Genomic DNA, 19,173 nt, shown 5'->3' on the forward strand with positions numbered 1-19,173 from the left:
AAAACAAGAGAAACAGTTACTAATAAATGAGATGTAACGTATTACTTTGTTAAAATATCTTAATATGAAAAATCTACTAAAATATTTCAGAAAGATTAGGATTATGCTATAGAAGCTTGTCTAAATATGAAGCAATAGGGCTTCACAGCATTTTGTTTCAATTCACAAAGCAGTTCTTCATGTTATAATGCAAAGAGCTTTCTTTTAAACATATGAGAAGCTAATTCCTTTTTTCTAATGGAAATAAAGAATATTAGCACTTTGCGAATGATTGTAAACATTATTTCCCCAAGGATATCAGGATGAAAGCATTCTATTCTTTGCTTCAAGAAAATTTAGCTGAACATGCTGGATAAAATTCAGTACTATCTTAGAGAGATCTTTTAAAGCTGAAGTCGGAATGGAAAATCTTTAATTTATTTTGCATTTGATTTACTAAAACATGCTTGCGTGTTCTAACCTTCTGATGGATTGCTATGAGTTTACAGTACATTGACACCAATTTATAATGTGAATTACTACATGCATGATACAAATAACATTTCAGCAGTGCATATTTGTTATTCTAGGCTGTACTTGAAAAGAGAAAAATATTTCAGGGCTCACTTTGTAATGAATAGAGAACTTTTTGCATATCAACAATTATCTCTGTCCAATAACCATTAATAATAATTTACTGAGCATATCAGGGCAGTTCATAGCATGCCGAAGAAAGGGATTTTATAACTGCTTGAGTAGGTTGTAGTTTAGAAGGATAAACAAACACATATAGTACCCAAGATATTTGTTTGTGGAATATGAATTAAGAGAGACTACTGCTGTTATTTTGGTTGTGCTATATTACTTCAGTTTTTATGCAGAACAACTTTATGCAGAAAACTAGAGCTTTACTGTTGAGAGACTATGGCAATAGGCTTATAGACTAAAGATGAGTAAACACCGATACCAAGAGAAGAAATGTGTTACATTTGCTGAGATTTTAGAATAAAAAGAGCTCAGAAGAGATGCTAAAAGATTAAATTCAAGAAGTTAAAGGGCCCTTTAAGAACAGGAATTTGAAGAAGCATTAAGTCAAGAATGGAAAAAATGATGTCATACTAGAAAGAATTTGAACGTCTACGAATAAACATTAAGCTTGAAACTGCTCTCATTAAAGGGCTGCTCACCAACTTCTAAAAGAACTTGGACTCTACCTCTTTTTTTAACAGAGCTCTATATGCTTATAACAGCCTCTTATCTCTTGCAAACTCTGCAACATTGTTTGCTACACCTCAGCTCTTTTAGAGAGCAGTTGTCTGTTAACCTTGCCTGGAAAAGTTTCGCTACCATTCCCAAGCTAATACTTCAATGAGTAGAGAACACATTCAAGTTATTGTAACATAAGAACTTTGACATCGGCAAGGCAGTTGTGCAAACTAATAAAAAAAATAGAATAAAAAAGAAACCTACCAAACTCAACCCTTTCTCTCTTATTCTTTCTTTACAACCTTAGCTAAATGTATTTTATTAGAAGTAGTCAAAAAAAAAAAAAAAAGATTTCAGCATAATGCAGCTGGAAATACATGGGGTCCTATATGAACTCTGGACCTAGCTACTGAAACCCCATTGGCTTTCTTTTGCTTGGGCACCAGTTCTCAATTTCCTTATCATTTTTTCAGCTGGAGGTCAAATGGACACCTTTTAGCCAAGCTTCTGAAAGGGGAATGAAAATCTGAGGTTCAAGGCCCTAGCACAACCCATATTTACCAATTGTCAGGTTCTATAACCAACTGATTTGTTTTATAACACTTTTGTGGTCTAAATGATAAAATGTAGCAGAATTTTCTCAGAGCTAAATTTAAAATTGAGCTCCAATACTTTCCAGTGAGAAGATCAGTGTTACGATGATCTACCTACACTTTAGGTAGTCCTTATATTTTAATAGTTTTTGCAGCAGAAAAGACTAAAATGATAGATTTGAGAGGTTTGTGTTTATCAGGAAGGGGTGGTGAAACAGAGGATCCTTTGACTCCCATTAGCTCTGCTGGGTTTTCCAGGGCACTCCGTGTATTAGCAGACAGGCAGGTAAGCAGCTTCTGGCCTCACTGTTCTCTAGCTATGACTGCACGAAGTGCTGCCTCACTCCTTTGTGTTCATGGTGATGCTCAATTTTCAGCAATATCTGAGAAATTAGAACCCACCTCCTTGTGCACACCTGTCTCTTAAAAACCCTAGTGGTAGGGCTTAACTGAAAAAAAAAAAAAAGCCTTATGCACTAAAGAACTGCTGGTTGCCTCTCTGTAACGCACTGCAAGCTAGTCAGATTTGGAGGTAGAATACCTTAAATTCTCAGCTTGGCTCTCCTGTTTGTAAGTTTTCAAATAGCTTTATTGTTTGAAAAAGAGCATTATTAATAGACTATAGGCATTCACTTGGTATCATGAATTGTTGATAGCTTCCGGAAATAACATTGTAGCAAATGATTTCAAAAGCTATTGCATTTTCAGTTTCTACACTCTCCAGTGATAAATTTCATTTATTAATAGCTCTAAAAATTTCTCAGTCTTATGTAGACTATATTATATGTATACATAAATACGGACATAAAACATATGTATACATACAAAACTATACACTAACACACACGATGCTCATACACATATAATTATTGATGCAGACTACCCAGCAGATATAGGTGCACTTTATCCAACTATGTGGTAAGTTTAATGTTCTTTATCTCTTGCTTAAGGACAAGCAGAGTCTCACACATGTTTGAATAGTGTGGTAAAATAATATGCGTGTTTCAGAAAATTAGCAATGAATGAAATATATCACTGGGGAATATACAAGTAGGTCATTAGAAAATAGCATTTGGCATATGTGCCCAAATGCTTTATTAGGTGGTTCTGACTTTCCCTATTAGTTGATTCTGACTATTCTCAAAACAAAATTCCATAGAAAACAACTCTTTCCCACTAAGCATTTTGTTTCTAATCCTGAGATTCTAACCTAACACAGTAAAGTCAGTAGACAGTGTTACTTTTGTGTAAAATATTCAGATTACAGTTTAGTACAATATAAAGATCTGATCTATGTTTAAAAAAAAAAATTGTTACTCACATGCAAACTGAAGAAAGGCCTCTTTGCTTAATATACTGCCAAACATGTTGGTAGTTAAACACTGATACTGTCCAGAATCCTTCATTTCACTGGGGTTACTGATGATCAAGCTTCCTTCTATTAAACTGTAGCGATAGTCACTCTCAATGTTGATTTCAGTTCCATTTCGAAGCCATCTTAGGAGAAATAGAAACAAACTACTTAAGCATCTTATAGCCAAAGGACGGCATCATGCTTAGTATACAGAAGCTCACAGCATCAGCTATTACTAAGGACATCTGCTATTGAAAAGGTAGTTTTTGGAGTAATCTATTACTTTGGGAAACTTTTGGACAGACACATTCCAAGACATGCTTGCCCAAAAGGTAAATCTTTTGGAAAAAAAAAAAAAAATCAGGTCAAAAGAGATCTTAACCCTTTCGTTTGCAAAACACTGTGGTCCACAGCGACATGGCACTTGAAATTTACATAACAGATGCATCCTTTATGTCCAGGATATTACTTTTATCGTTCTCATGATAATCGGAGTTTCAGTTCATACTTTATCATTAAAGCCTTGGGCCCAGATGACCCCAGATTGTTGACAGTGCTGAGGCTGCACTGTACGTGAGCAAGCAACTTTTCTCTTCTGTTCTTTCAGCATTCATTTTTTGGAGTTCAGGAAATGGAGAAACTTGATTCAAACATAAACAGAAGAAAAGTAAGACCTGTGAAGAGTAGGTAGGTAGATTTAAGAGACATAGACTTGGGGAATAAGGGATGTCAGTAACTGAGAAAGGCAAAATTATACTAGCTGGACCAGGGTACATGAAACTGAGAAGACTGGGACCAGGGATACTGGAATTATCTGGTGGCTAGTTGAGTAATACCTACATTTAAGATATGGAAACTAAGCTCAGATGAGGAGCTGGAAGAAGATTGACTAAGCCTGTGAAGCATCTGGGAGTGAAACGAGAAGCTTGAACAATAGAGACAGTGAATATAAATTGGTGGAGTAAGCCAGGCAGTCTGAATCATGAGTTCACAGACTCAGTAAGGCAAATACTTTTTCTGAGGTTCAGATGTAACCTAAGAATCTCTCAATCTTTCTTCTAGGTGAGTAATTTTTTTTTCTCTTTTTATTCCCTAGCAAAGAGTTTCACCCCTCTGAAACAATAATTCTTGAAATATTCCATTGCCTGCAAGAGAATAGATTTTTCAATTAATGGATTCAAACACTCTGAATAATCTTTGAGTAGGATGGCAATATCTCGGTTAAAGAACAATAATCCACATAGAAGACATTTTAAATTTGCTTTTGTATCAAATTGTTAAAAGAATGTTTCTGATATTGCAAAAAGATAAGCAGCCTAACAGGTATCGTGATTCTGTATAAAAAGTGTCGTATGGCATCAATATTATAATGCACAGATATTTCCTTCCATCACTAGCTAGCAGCTATTCTGCAATTTCGAAGTTGCCTCAGGAAATTGCCAAGCTTTTCTGAAGTTCAGAAAAGACTGTAAGAACTTGGCAACATCTGGAGTCTGGAGGCAACTTTAATGAAGTAAAATAACTATCAATTTACCCTATCCTGTTATGGTGAATGAGGTACAGACAGCAGAACTCAGCTAGAGTACCTCTGAATTTTTCTTAATTCAAAGGTTAGAATTATAAGCATTAAGATGAACTGTAAAATTTTCATTTGTCCCTTTTATCACCATGGAACTTTTGATTACTAAGGACTCCTGCATTGTTCAATGAAAGGAATGAAACACTGCTGACAATAGTTTTGTATCAGAAAGGATACTAAGGACATGTCTGTAGGGTTCTCTACCTAATTTTTATAGAGATTCATACTTAGCAGGGATAAAAAGAAGTAGAAATTTTTGTCTTGAACAATTTATTAATAATCAAATATTAATTTAAGATTAGTTTTTGAATTAAATCGTAATGAAAGGTGTTGTTTTTTTTTTTTTTTTAGTGAAATAAGAATGAAAAATGAATTGATCCAGAAATGATGGAGATTTAGATCAGGAAAAAGCTGAAATGAAATGTTTAAGCATTTCCAAATGGAAGTTGAAGCAAAATTCGGTTTGCTTTACTTGGCTGGCTTCACTTAATTTCATTTTCAGTTGAATTTCAATGCAAAATTACGTTTTTGTAATGCTTCCCCAAAAGTTTGGATCTCATTCTGAATTATCTCATTCCCTTCACATATCTAAGCATATCAGAGGAAAAATAACACTGAATTACGTGTCATGTTTTCTTTTAGGTATCCTGACTGATTCTGGAGCACAGGAAACCAAACGCAATATATAAAAGGCAAGCCACTGATGGGAAAAATCAATTTAATTTTTTTCTTGAAGACAAATGACACAAAATATTTCAAAATATACTAATTTGACTTAAAAACCAGAAAATTATTATTACTATTACTATTACTATTACTATTACTATTACTATTACTATTACTATTACTATTATTATTATTATTATTATTATTATTATTATTCTGCTGCCTTTTCTGTCAGAAAATGATAGTGGTAGAAATATTCCAGCCAGCCTAAACCCATCCTAAGTAAAAGAGGGGACGCAGTGTTTCATGAGCAGGATGTGTAACAGAACGCTGCCACAGGGAAAGCTGCACCTGCCTTTGACTCAGTGTCACTGTTGCTCTAGTGAGGCTTGTGAATGACCGTAATCTTCACTGAAGGTCAGTAATTTAAGCTCGTCATTGTATGGGTCTTAACGTAATGATGTATGATTTGCAGAGATCCTGAGTACTTAACATCAGTTTATCTCGGGGAGTTATGCCCTAAATCAATGCATCTAGATATGTTAATAAGTGGAACACAGAAAAAAAAAAACGTGAAGAAATTAAAAAAAATCTGATTTCAGGGTAGAGGCTGAACAAGGAGAAAGAAGCTCTTAGCAAGGAGGAAGAAACTCTGCAAATGGGATGAGCATTTTCCAGTCTGTTAACTTGAAGTTATGTCCCAGGAAAGAATGATTTGTAAACAGATTATGAACACTGTATCATTAGTCATACAGGAAGGAAATGACATAAAACGGCAAAGACAACCTCAATTTTGGCTTTTTTGAGTATTTTAAATGCTCTTTTAATATAACTTATAAATTGTATTTTGCTTCATTCGTAGCTGAAGAAAAAACGTTACCAGCATGGTCCTCACTTCCTATGTAAGTAAAGATCTTGATTGTCCAGTGTTTGTAGATAATAGGACAGCATCTTCTTTGGTGATACAGAAATATGCTTTCTCCCCACTATTTCAAGTGGAAAAAGTTGGAGGGTGAAATCCATCAAACTTCTGCCGATCTGTAGCTTTTTTTAAAGTTAAGTTCCCTCCATACCTGCCTTGGAGAGCAATATTCCTTTCATTAAGTCCTTTTTTTTTTCCTTCCCTTGACTGATACATTGCAGACGCTGTACAGACAAGTGGCAGCAACAGAAGAGACAGCAGTCGAGCTGTGTTGTTAGGATTAGGCCTTTCTGGCCAAAGTTTTCCTTGCAGGAACAGAAGTCAGGACAGTATGTTTGTGAGGGTGCTGATACCAGTTCATCTCTGGCAAACTGAAGAAATAGGTATACTTAGTCTGTATTAGTTTACTGCATTCCACTGTGAAAATGCAAAAGTGTTTGGACTGAGAAAGAAGGGAGATGGCATAGGTTCCCCAAAGAGAACAATTCCAAAATAATAATGAGGGTCTCCTCTTTTGAGTGGGAATTTGTGCCTCTTCTCCATGGCTACACGCTATATTTGAGGGACTGCCAGCTCTTTAAGAGTAGGGAGAACGAATGTGCATCATTTTTTTATCAGTAAACAAAGTAGCAAATATGCAACAGAAATTACAGAAGGAATATCGATCAGGTAAAATGTAAGCATAGCTTTCATCTCACAGTAAAAGGAGTTCGTGCAGTTCAAGTCTGAAGAATTTCTGGCCACTCATTCCTAATCCCATGCTACATGTCTTAGTCTTGTCTGTGCTGTTTGGGGAGGTTGTGCCACGCATCAGATCTGTATATTGAGTCACGTCTGTTGCAAAGAGTAGATTCGAGGCACAGCGCTGTTGCGCTGGGGAATTTATTCTAGTCATAGGAGCTATATGATTCAAGTCAAAGGGAAACTCATCCCGAATCCTAAAAGATCCACAGATGAAACAAGAAGTTTAGCAGGTAAAAAATAAAATACAGAATTGATGATTGCCGCATTTGATGAAACACAGGCGTAAGAGTCCTTATACTCCTTCTGTATGAGAAGAGTGACTCTATGAGAAAAGATAGAGGGTGTCTGGAAAAAATAATTAACCGTGTGCTCCCCCAACCCTCCGACTTTGCTTGTAATTTGCATAAAATATGAGCAGAGTCAGATATAGGAAATGGAGGAAGGTGACTACAGCATATTGTTCCCACCTGTAAGTGGGCACCATTAATGCACTGAAGTCTCAGACTCATGTGTGTGGCATAACGCAGAGTGCGGGAACAGCTCGCACGGCAAAACAGGCAAGAGTTAACATGGAGACAATGGTTACAGAGGGCTAAGATGGTGACTTGGCAATGAAAGACTCCTGATTTGCCTCAGTCATGGTTTCTTATATTCATAGTCATGCCATTTAATGTAACTGCTCTTTATTACTTTCCCTAGAAAATGGGATGGTATTTCATAACTTCATAGCATATTTTCCTAGCTTTGTATTCAGAAAAATATTAATTAAAGATTTTGATCTGGTGAACTCTAACAGACATGAGTCATAAAAGCAGAGAAAAGGCATCCTTCCGCATGGATAGACACAATCTATGGAAAATAGAATGTGATATTTCACAAATCCCTTTGCCTTCATTCCAGGCTTTTCTGTTATATTATCTGATGCACACTGATGCTCAGAATGGAGTTGGTAGTGGCCACATACTCAGAAAATCATAAAAAAATTCTAAAACATGTACCTGTATGTGGGAGCAGGATTTCCACGAGCTTGACAATTCAGAGACACTTTCTTCTCCTCTGAATCAGTGGGAAAAATCACATCATCTGGCTCTTGTACAAATACTGGTCCATAATCAACACTTTCTGTGGAAAGAGAAAGTGCTGTAGTTTTGGATTTCTGAACAAATGTTAACGTATTTTAGCTTTTAAAAAGTTAGGTTACAGCATGCAAGTTTATCTTTGTTTTCCGCGAATCCAAATCACGTTATTTCAGATGTTATGCTGAAAGGTTATAGTTAACCTAAAAAGAAAAAAGAAAAAAAAAGAGGTAAAGATAGAGTAATATATTTTATTCTAAGGCTATGAATTAGAACGCCTTTCTTTTCAGAATTTTTTTGATCCAAACTGTAATGACCAGCTCCAGAGGATTAAGACAGCTAGAGGAATTAACCCCAACCATAGGCAGTAAGGTAAACAAAAATTCTTCAGCTGCTTGCAACAGCTCATATCACAAAGAATGCATGCTATCACAATTTCCCCCTTTATGTCAAAGAAAAATCACTTGTAAAATTAACGACAGTGCCTGGTAGTTACTGTTAAATAATACATACTAAAATCTGACATTTAATTTTCCTCCACTTTCTTCTCTAATTTTAGCATATATCTATATTTTCATATGAATGTACAGTTATTGACAAGAAAGTTGAATAAGCCCCAAGAATACCTCTATGACCGACTCCTACGCTGTAGAAGGAAGTGTAACTTCCAGAAAAGTAAAGGGTTGCAGGCACAGCACTCCTGATCGTGTAGCTTTGCATAACGAAAACACTCACAATGAAACAGAAGACTGTGGCATTTTAACCAACCTAGACTTACTCCCAATTCTTAACTCATTTAGTCCTGTAATACTCATCAAATTTACATTGCTAGCCTGAGGATTTGGCCGGTGTGGGGAACAGACACATTGTCCTATTAGTGGTAATGAAACATATGGAGGCAGGGTTCTCTCTCTCTCACTTTCACAGTTTCATATGTTCACATCATAAAAGTCCTCCAAGGAGTACTGAGGACAGCACAGCACATTAGGCAGTTTATGACCTCCTGATATATGTGTAGAACCTAGTGTGAGAGTTGGGCCCCTGTCGCCTTCCTACCAGGCAGAATACCAGCTTGAATTAAAAAAAGATTTTCACATGCACCTGAGGAAGACCCCCTTTAGCTATTTTATTTTTTTGGTTGGTGATGTATCAAAATGATTTACTGTATTACTCAACTAAGTCCATTCAATTGCCACCGCATACCATGGGTTCACAGCCCAGGAACTGTGACCTTTGCCAAACTGCTAAGAGGTTCAGAAGTTTGGCTGAACAGGAAGAGGAACATGGGACTATGGGTCTTGGTACAGATAAGGAAGACTTGGGGTCTGATAAAGGATGAGAAATGTGGCAAACACAGGTCATAGTATTATCATGCATACAGCACACATATTGTATAGTTTGATAATACTATGACCTATGTTCCCCATGTTTCTCATCGTTGCTGGGGTGCACGTTCCCAGGTTCCACCTCTTAAAGACCGACATTTCGTTTGTCTAAATTCTGTTATTACCATATTGTGAAAGGACCACATGAAAACCCACAATCCTTTTCATCCTTTCTTTTTAGTGAATGTGCATTTATTAAATGAGTCTCAGTTTATTCTATTACATTTCTTTTCAAATGTGGATTATGAAAATACCTTTATTTTCAGATATGTACATTTCTACTGAAATACATTCAAATAATTACTTTGTCAATTTGTAAAGGCAATAAATCAGAGCAGTAACAATTATCAGTTTATTTTGCATCATTTTCAAGTTTTTGCACCCTTCCTACAGGACTGTGTGAGTGGATTACTCTTCTGCATGTTTACATTAATGCTGTGTTTGTTCAATTGCTTCAATTGGACTTATTGGCAGGAATCTGTTTTCTGGGATAGATACCTGCATTATTTAAAAAGAACACACGAAAAAACTAAGCTATACTTATATATTCTTATATTACAGAAATTAAAATAACCCCAGTACGAAGTTTTGAGCAGTTCATCTGAGGCTGTCACAAAGGCAGAGGCAATCAGCTGGCAAAACTTCTTTTAAGCAAGGAAACATGGGACAAATACATTTTATAGATTGCTCCTTATAATTCAGCCACCTACTTCTTACCTAGCACAAGAAAGAACACTAAAGAATATGGGCATAAGTAATCAGGACACTCATTAAGCTAGAGTTTAGCAAACACAACAATTAATTAAAGAATGCAAAACCAAATCTTTATTTACGTTATGTTATCACATGCAGATTCTTAGGTGTGTATTTAAGGAGTATGCACGGAGACTAATGGTTTTATCTTCTTTCTAGAAGTGACCCCATAGGTTAAACTTTTTGTCACAAAGAAAGAAAAGGATGCAATGCTAGTATAGTATCGGTGCTGGTGTCACTGGAAATACAAGTGTTCTAACTATCTGTACTATTCACAACAATAATATTGAAAGACTGTGTTTCACTCTCCTCTTGGAAAAAAAGTGAACTCTTCCAGTGGAGGCTGGCATTCTTAATGGTAGCGCCAAAATGGGCTCATACTTTCGTTATGAGGAATGAGGAACACAGAAGGTTTTACTGATGTGTGCAGTGAAGATGAAGGTAACAGAGAAAGTTCAGTGGGTGCAAGTTATGTTCCTGAGAGATGGGACAATGTGGTTAGCTGCTTATCTGCATTTCAAATGGAGTATGCAGTATGAGCACAGATTATTTGGAGACTCAGAACTGACATAGTAATGAATGAGAATGTTCAATAACGAATGAGAACGTTCATCAGTTTGTAGCTAAACTGACTAAACTTCTTCTCAGTCAAATCATCTGGACTGCAACAGAATAATTGAACAAAATGGACTATTCTGAAGAGATCAAAACACATATTTAAAAAGTAAGACTGTAATAAAACATGAATTATTAGGCTTGATAAAGGGATGATTAGGTAAAATGTAATAGGCTGTGATATGCAAGAAGTCATAATAGATCATCTAATAATACCATCTTTATTCGAACTCCAATGAAAGTCTAGGAACAGGAAATCTTAAGTGTTCTATACCTTCTCTTTTTACTGCAAATGCAGTGAGGGAAACACTGCGGATGCAAACATGTAAGTTTCAATATTTCAAATATTTTCAAAAATATTCTAAATTATTTTTCAAATTAAAATACTAATTGGCTTATAATTGAATAAACTTTAATTTTGTTATGAATAATGCTTCTAACAGCTCAAATAAAATGAAGTATTGTGTGGGCTTCAGTGATTATATCAATGTTGGCTACCTATTTTAGCAAGCTAGTGCACTTAACATCACACTAAAAGTAACCGAAAGTCCTAGACTCTTCTAAAACTGACTGGAACACCACTTGAGGTCCTGTATTCTGTTTTCTGTGTAGGTAGCTTAAGACTATATTAAAACTGTGTGTCCTGAGAACATTTCCCAGAAGCCAGTGCACACCACTCTGGCAATGTTGCAGTTTCATGGTGGGATGAGATTCAGGGATGCAGATCTCCTTTCCTTGTCCATAATAAAGATAATCAAGGTTAAACTAGGTTTTTAGGCAAGGAGAGATCGTAGAGTAAGCCAACAGATGTGCAAGACTAGCAGTCATGGGGGCAGGACTGAGCAGTATGTCAGTCAAAATGCTAGCTCCACTGCCTTAAATCTCTGAAACTGAACAATGCGGCTGAACACATCATAAATTAATATAATTAATCCATTTTCTAGAACAAATTTAAAAATTATGTATGTGCATGGCATTAATGCATACACATGAATAGAATCTTGACTACCTTTTGCAGTTTGATCAATTTATCAACTGATATTTTAAATAGTAATTATTTATATGCAGTTCTCAGCATTTTCATATTAAAGAATGGAATTAAGGAACTATAATCTTAATTTATAATTTAAAACATTTAATTCCATCGTAAATGAATTGGGTTGATATTCAGCATCCATATAAATGACTTCAAATTTCTGAAAATTCTATAATTACCATACTGCTTCACAATTTTCAATTTGTCAGTACTGTTTCATTTTTGTTCTTGAATAATATCATTTTTTCTTTGTCTATTATTCTACCATTATTCTTTCTGAGATAGACATCCCAACTAAGAGAATAATGTGCAGACTGAAATCTGATATGCTTGGAAAAAACCTTATGTCTACTGAAGTGTACGGGATGTAGTCAGCTGCCTTAGGAACTGATGAATCTCATCTGTCATTGTTTTAAGGACGGGAGATTTTAAGTAGGTGGCAACAAAGTTTAACAGTTGAAAAGTACAAGAGTTAAAAATTCGCTTTGAAATAAATTTAGTGTCATTGCCAATCTTGGCACATTATTTTAAAATATCAATTCTTTCGGGAAAACCAAGTTGCATCTATTTTAATAAAAACACGAAGTAATTAAGAGAGCCTGCTTGAGGTTTCCAGGCTGAATTGGGCTACCATGTGAGTTTCATACGATTACAACTGGGAATTTCTTAATTTATCTTTTAGGAGTACTGCATTATTTATTAAGCACATATTTAATCACCATTAAAAAATTAGATACAATTCTTTCAGTGCACAGTTGAACTACATGTTGATTAGTCTTCACAGACCTTGTTCATGTGTCCTTTTATATGCCAGACTACAAGGTTGCTCAATTACTCTCAAGAAAGCCAACATCAGGATTAATAAACTCTGATTATCAGTCACAGGTCTAATTAACTATGTCGGTCTGCTCTTTCTGATGACAGTCTTTCTTGAAAAATCAGTGTCTAGGTCTGATTGTGAACAGCTACAGTAGTATGTTCTTTGAGACCTTATGCTTGCCTCACAAGCAAACAGAATTGCAAAATTACACTTGTAAATGACAGCATACATGGATAATCACCAAGAAATGACAGAAAAAAGGGCCTAACCATTAAATCCGCTTGAGCACATATGAGGTATTCTACTGAAGCTAACAGGCCTCTTCTGAGTTTAAATTTTTACAGGATTAGAAACCCTAACCATTTTAGATTTCATAAATTAAGATGACCAATAAGCCTATATCTAAAACATATGTGCTCCAAACCACAACATTGCTATACATTACCTATGTACACTTTTATGCAGTTTAATTGTTTACTTTAGAAACAGAGAAGTCTAGTCTGCTGTACAGGGGCTGGCTCTTGGTCTGCAATCATGCCTGTGGCTGCAGGTGGTAAGCGCTCCGGAGGAAAGGCGATGCCATCTGATAGTGCACCTCTTCAGTCCTGAATGCTGAAAAGGCTACCCAGGCTCTGATGCATTGGAGGTGGCATATCCTTCCTGATCGCTTCCAGGGAAGGAATTTATGCCCAGAAGCATCAGGTTTGACTGCACCCATTTTTTAACTTTCAGTGACCCATGCTCTTAAACAAGACAGTCTTCTGTGGCTGTGTGTAGGAGGGTTTGAATTATATATCTGATCATTTTGTTTCTTCTTTCTAATGTATACAAGAGCATAAAATGAGATAAATATTAAGAGGCTACAAAGTATCATAACAAGTATGATGATGACAAATAATTCAAAGTTTCCGTTTATTGGGTCACATCTATTGAGAAAGAAGAATAGATATATGCAGTTTTTAATTTACTATTTCAATTTCTCAAAGGTAACTTTTTTGTTCCTCACTTAGGCTTTTATTAAAACATCAAGTTTTCTGCATCTTACTTAACTGCTATGAGACTGGTGATATTATAGAGTGACACGTACGCCTGAGAATTATAGCCACACATTGCAACCAAGCAACATAACAGCTAATTTGCTCTCACTTTACAAATTTTCAGTTGTTATTTTCAACATTTTCAATATTTTGGATATTTGAAATTTTCCACTATTTTCAGCTGAGCCAACTAAATGCAATAAACACCTCCATTACAACTTACTATTTTAACTAGTATTGTCCAGGAATGCAAGGAAACGGCAAATATGCCTCACATTAGTAAAAGCATTCCTTTTAAATTATATCAGAATATTCTTGAATATTATTTGGAATCAAAAGTTCTCCTGACAGCACATTTGCACTTTCAAGGTGGACTATCTGACTTCTTAGTAGCCATTAATTAAACCTTCCTTAGCGCGGAAACTGGAACCTAATTCTTCTGCATCTCAGATAGATAGTAGTCAAAATGTGGTTTCCCCTTCTTACATACAGGTATCGTTTCACTCTCTCCCTCAATTATTGATGAAAAAATTCATATGTTCTTTGGTTCTTTTGCTGAGAAATCAGAACATGCTCCTGTTCTGAAATCAAGAGAAATACTGCTAGATGGGAATAAAGTTTCCCGTAACCTCCCAGATTTTCAACTCTGTAGTAACTGAAGTAGTTTCATTTTACACACAGCTTGCTTTTCTCCATGCCTGATGTACCTCCAGGTCACTGGAATAGGGTATATACGTGAACATACTTCTTAAAAAATAAAATACATTGTAGCTAAAAAATATGTTTCCGTTAACTTAAAAGTCTGGAGACTTTGAGGAATCTTTTCCATTGCAAGGTAAATACAGGAAAGTACATATGCCCTTATGGAGGTACACTGATTATAGTACACTACACACTGGAACAGCGTACTATCCAGGCATGACCGACTTTACACTGCTAAGGGACCAAATTCTTGCCTCGGATTTTCAGATTTCTGTCTTCTGAAGTAGATATATTTATTTGCATATCAAGAAAGCTAGGACAAGTTTTTCCTGTAGCTAGAAAACTTTACTCTTTCTCTGTTTTGGGATCTGAAACAAATCTAATCTAAACTTAAATAGTTCAAACTATCCAAATTGCATTAATCAGCACTCCTCAATATTTTTTTAGCAAAGAGAAATTTTCTAGTAGTGCATGTCTTTAATTCAGACTGCTTAATGACTGAACAAAGCAGATGGTGTGGCACCAGGAACCATCAGCAGGAGTTAAATTCAGATTTTTCACATCTTGAAGTTTCGGGTTACCAAACACTGTCAGTTGTGGACTGGGCCCTTCTCTTTCTTTTCTTCTAAAAGACATCAAATCGAAGACAGAAGGAGAAAACCAGTCTTCATTCAATGTTAAATTTAATTATCTTTGCTGCTGCCCTTCCAAAAGTTGTGGGAACAATGAGGAAGTATGAGTATTCGCAGTTGTGTGACTCTTCAATACTATTTCATGAATAATTCAGACTTGCTGTGCACATTTAGTTGTGACATTCCACATTGAAAAATAGTTCGCATTTAACTAACAGAAAGACTGTACTGCCTTAACTGCATGGTTACGCTAAGTAATTCCATATAGTCTAAATTCAGCAGTGAGCTACAGCATAGCTCTATTAATTTGAGATATCACGATATCCATACTGAATTGAGAGTGCAGATTAAATGGCATAAAGTCAGTATAAGAGGAGCTTTATTATAAGCTATGTCAGGCCTCTGAGCAGGTCTACTGGGAAATCACTTAAGAAGTCATTTGAGAACCTGTGTACTTAGGCAGCTAATAAAAGAATTTTGTCTTCTCTCATGGCAAACCTAGCTCCTGAGTGCATGCATTAGATGTTTGAATTATGCAAGGTCTCTACTGTAATAACATAAAATATGTTTTTCTCCCTATTATTAATGTCCTCTCATTCCTGCCTGAAGATTGCAGCAGGCCCCTCGTGACCACACAAACGCTGTGGGCTGTACCATTTTCTCATTTAGTAGGCTGTGGATAGTAAACATCATCACTTAACTCTATGAGTTATCACACAAGGTTTATAAGAAGGGAACTATAATATTCTTCCTGCAAGAGCTGTATAATCTCAAAATAGGCTTTCGTGCCAAATAAATAAAAAACAATAAATTTACTAATTAAAGTAAATGGAATGCCAAACACTTGAGATAATGAATTTACTTCTGGTTGCTAAATATCAAAGGTAAATATTTTCCTCAAACATAAAGTCATTAATAGAAAATTTTCCACGACCTGAACTGAGAGGTTGAGAGAATAAGTTGGATTCAGCTACCTGAACAGAGATGTTTCTTGCCCTTTCGGAGGATGCAGAATACCCTACCTGGACTTCCACTACAGGGCCCTCAATGCTGCTGTGCCAGAAGAGTGCTGAATCTCCTGAGTCCTGTCTCATATCTGTGCCATGCAGGTGCTTCAGATAATCAAGGGCTTTTAAAATATTAATCGAGTGCCTCAGATTTAATTGTCTGGGCAACTGTCTGTGACTTCACAGCTGGGTCTACAAAGAGCCATAAAGGGATAGAGTGACCTTCCTAAGACTGTTTTATCCTTCTGAGAGCAGTGCTCTGACCAATAGGGCTTATGAGCTATGACCCTTTTTATTTTGTTGCCAATCAACATATCTTCTCTTTCTTTTTGCAAAATAGCAAAAGCTCAGCTCCAGGGTTGGAATGCGTCCCCTGTGTTTTGGTAATACTCAGGACTGTTGGACTATGTCAGATATGGTCTTGGCATACCTCCTGGAAACTTCAAGGAGTTAGGTAGTGGAGCACTTAGCCTGAGGATCCCATCTCATTCTCTTAGGATGAGATGAATGTAAAATTTGTCAGGCCTCTCAAAGCAAGGATTTAAGTGTAACAGTCAAAATTCTTATCAACTATAAACAACATAAGCTGCCCCTAAGTTGCCAGACTTTTCAAGGAAATGAAATGGAAAAATCAGGGTCATGCAGGGAGAAACTGCTTTATAGTTCCAGCTTATATTACATTATTCATAAAGTCTGTTTCTTTTGCCTTCCAGCTACCAATTGCTTCTACTTCAGTCTCCAGATACTCATGCTGTCAAATACCAGGACAGTACAACTCCTGTTCCAATCCTCATCTTTGATTTTTGTCTACACACAGCAAGCTGCCTGGGACAAGTTATCAAAGTCAGGTGCATGGACAATAACTAAGTTTAGTCAAGTCTACTTACAAACAATATTGCACAAGACAAACAAATGCAGAAACCTACCCCAATTCCAGAAATGTTATCAGACAGAATTTATCTGGTTGCATGTCTCATATTGTTTGTGTCCCAGATAAACCTTAATTCAGGAAATACATCCAAGCCTGCACCTAAGCCATCTCTGTTTCACCAAAGCACACATGCATACATCATCGACTTTCAACGCATACAAGGCTTTATTGATTGGAAGCTATAATTCTGTAGTTACAATCATTATGCTGCATGTGCATTGTTGAATGGCTGGCTGTTATTTGTGTTTTCTTCTGTTACTATCTTTCTTCTGTTACTATATTAGTCTATTATATTTAAATATCCTCCAACCACTTTGTCTCTCCCCCCTCTCTTTCCATTTTTTCTTCTTTCTTTCTTGGATATAATTCAGATAAATATTATCATGAAAGGTACTGGAGTAGAAATGTGGCTTTTTAAAAGTAAATATGTATTGTTACTATGAATTTCTGCATTTAAAGGCAAATGGCACCATATTGCACTGGTTGCATGCAACAGAATTGACTCTACAGTGTAGATAATTTAGAGAATAAGTTATTTTATATGTTTTATTATTCATCCTGAATTCTTATTACTATAATTCCTGAATAAATTCTAAAAATTCCAAAGGAATATATCTATATAGATATATATGTAAAAGAGATATTTTACTACTTTGCTTTTCAGCTATACGGGCATTAGTTTATAGAACACTCATGTTGTATGGAATTTAAAACCACTAGTTTCTCCTTTCATATATAAAAATATTCCCTATAGGAATCTTTACGAAATAATATTTTTAGCTGGTGACTTTAAGATTAATCTGAAGAATCTAAAGGGAAAGAAGCTCCTTTTTACCTTTTTTTTTTTTTTAGTAAAAGCAAAATAACATTTGAGAAATACTGAAGTAAGCTGATGATAAAAATGTACAGCTTTTAAAAATGTGCCAACCAAATATAAGCACATTCTTTTCAAAGATTGAGAGAGGAAAACTAGACTTACCATCATGCTTGAACGCCTCTGAAAAGTGGTAAAGATTTGTTGGAGAGTGATAATGTTGTGCAGCTCCTCTCCAGCCTGGGGAAGATACACTTCCTAATGAAGGGCTGCTTAATCGTGGTCTGCTCTTTGAATTAAATGAGGCTAAAGATGAGCTACCGGATTTAATTCTTAGGATAGCAGCATATGAAGTGGGGAGGCCAGGAACAGCTTCTGAATATTCTGAAAAAAAAGAAGTGAATTCTGAGTAGACATATAACCTACCATTTTTATCAAAAGTATATTTTAGTTATGTATTAAAAAAGTATGGGCAAAAATGAAGTGCTAAGAAAACTGAGATTTATTTTTATTCAGCATATTAAAAAAGGAAGAAAAAAAAAACAGCTTCAAGATTGTTGTCTGGAAATAGAGCATCAGAAACACCCTGAAATCCATGATGGGCTCAGATTCTACATGGAAATGGTGGCAGCAGCTTTAAGATAGAAAAGTTCACCTGCAGTTTCAATACAATGTAAAAATCATGTGCTTATTAAATTATTTACCTATGGCAACATGAGTTTTCAAAATTTTTAATTCTATTCCTATGACTCTCACTGATAGGCAGAAAAGTAGCTGTCAAGCCATCATCTTTCCTTCACATTGTTCCATTACTTAGTATGTGCAGTCCAAAAACAATCGTAGAAGCTAAACATACTCTTCATTTCATCACTACTCTGCAAATCAAATAAACTAGTTAAAAAGCCAAAGAATATGTTTATATACAAATATAGCTTTCCCACAAACATGCATATGCCAAAGTCACCTCCATTTTTGCCTCTGAAACTTCCTTTTTTTATTTTCTGCCCATATTTTACATTTTAGTGTCCACAAACAAGTAATATACCCCAATTTTCTGGTCCCTGAATAACACCAAATACAGCAGAAATATTATTAAGAAAATTATATTACTATCATAGATAAACATATAACCTATAAAACGTAGCAAGTGAGCAAGCAGAATTCCTGTTGAAATCGGTTGTCCTTAGCATGCAACAGCTGAAGAAGCAAAGTCTTCAGGGTATGAGAAGAACATTAAAAATACATTGATGTGTATGAGGAAGGGGAGTCAGTCTGCATATCAAAGAAATGCCTGTGAAGTAATTGATTTTTCTTGGGATAAT

The 19,173-nt window shown here is 35.7% G+C and overlaps 1 protein-coding gene across 5 annotated transcripts in view; it reads right to left on the reverse strand.

Moving 5' to 3' along the window:
• CNTN5 (contactin 5) overlaps nt 1-19,173 on the reverse strand; it is a 656,947-nt gene that overhangs the window by 250,006 nt on the left and 387,768 nt on the right. For all 5 annotated transcript variants that reach the window (XM_068930406.1, XM_068930402.1, XM_068930403.1 and 2 more), the window contains 3 exons: nt 18,017-18,235; nt 8,042-8,165; nt 3,100-3,275 (listed from right to left, as the gene is read on the reverse strand). In XM_068930406.1, the coding sequence (XP_068786507.1) occupies nt 3,100-3,275; nt 8,042-8,165; nt 18,017-18,235 (519 nt within the window). The remainder of the gene's footprint in view (nt 1-3,099; nt 3,276-8,041; nt 8,166-18,016; nt 18,236-19,173) is intronic.

This window comes from Struthio camelus, chromosome 1 (genome assembly GCF_040807025.1).
Source record: "Struthio camelus isolate bStrCam1 chromosome 1, bStrCam1.hap1, whole genome shotgun sequence".
In the NCBI taxonomy this organism is placed as follows: Eukaryota; Metazoa; Chordata; class Aves; order Struthioniformes; family Struthionidae; genus Struthio; species Struthio camelus.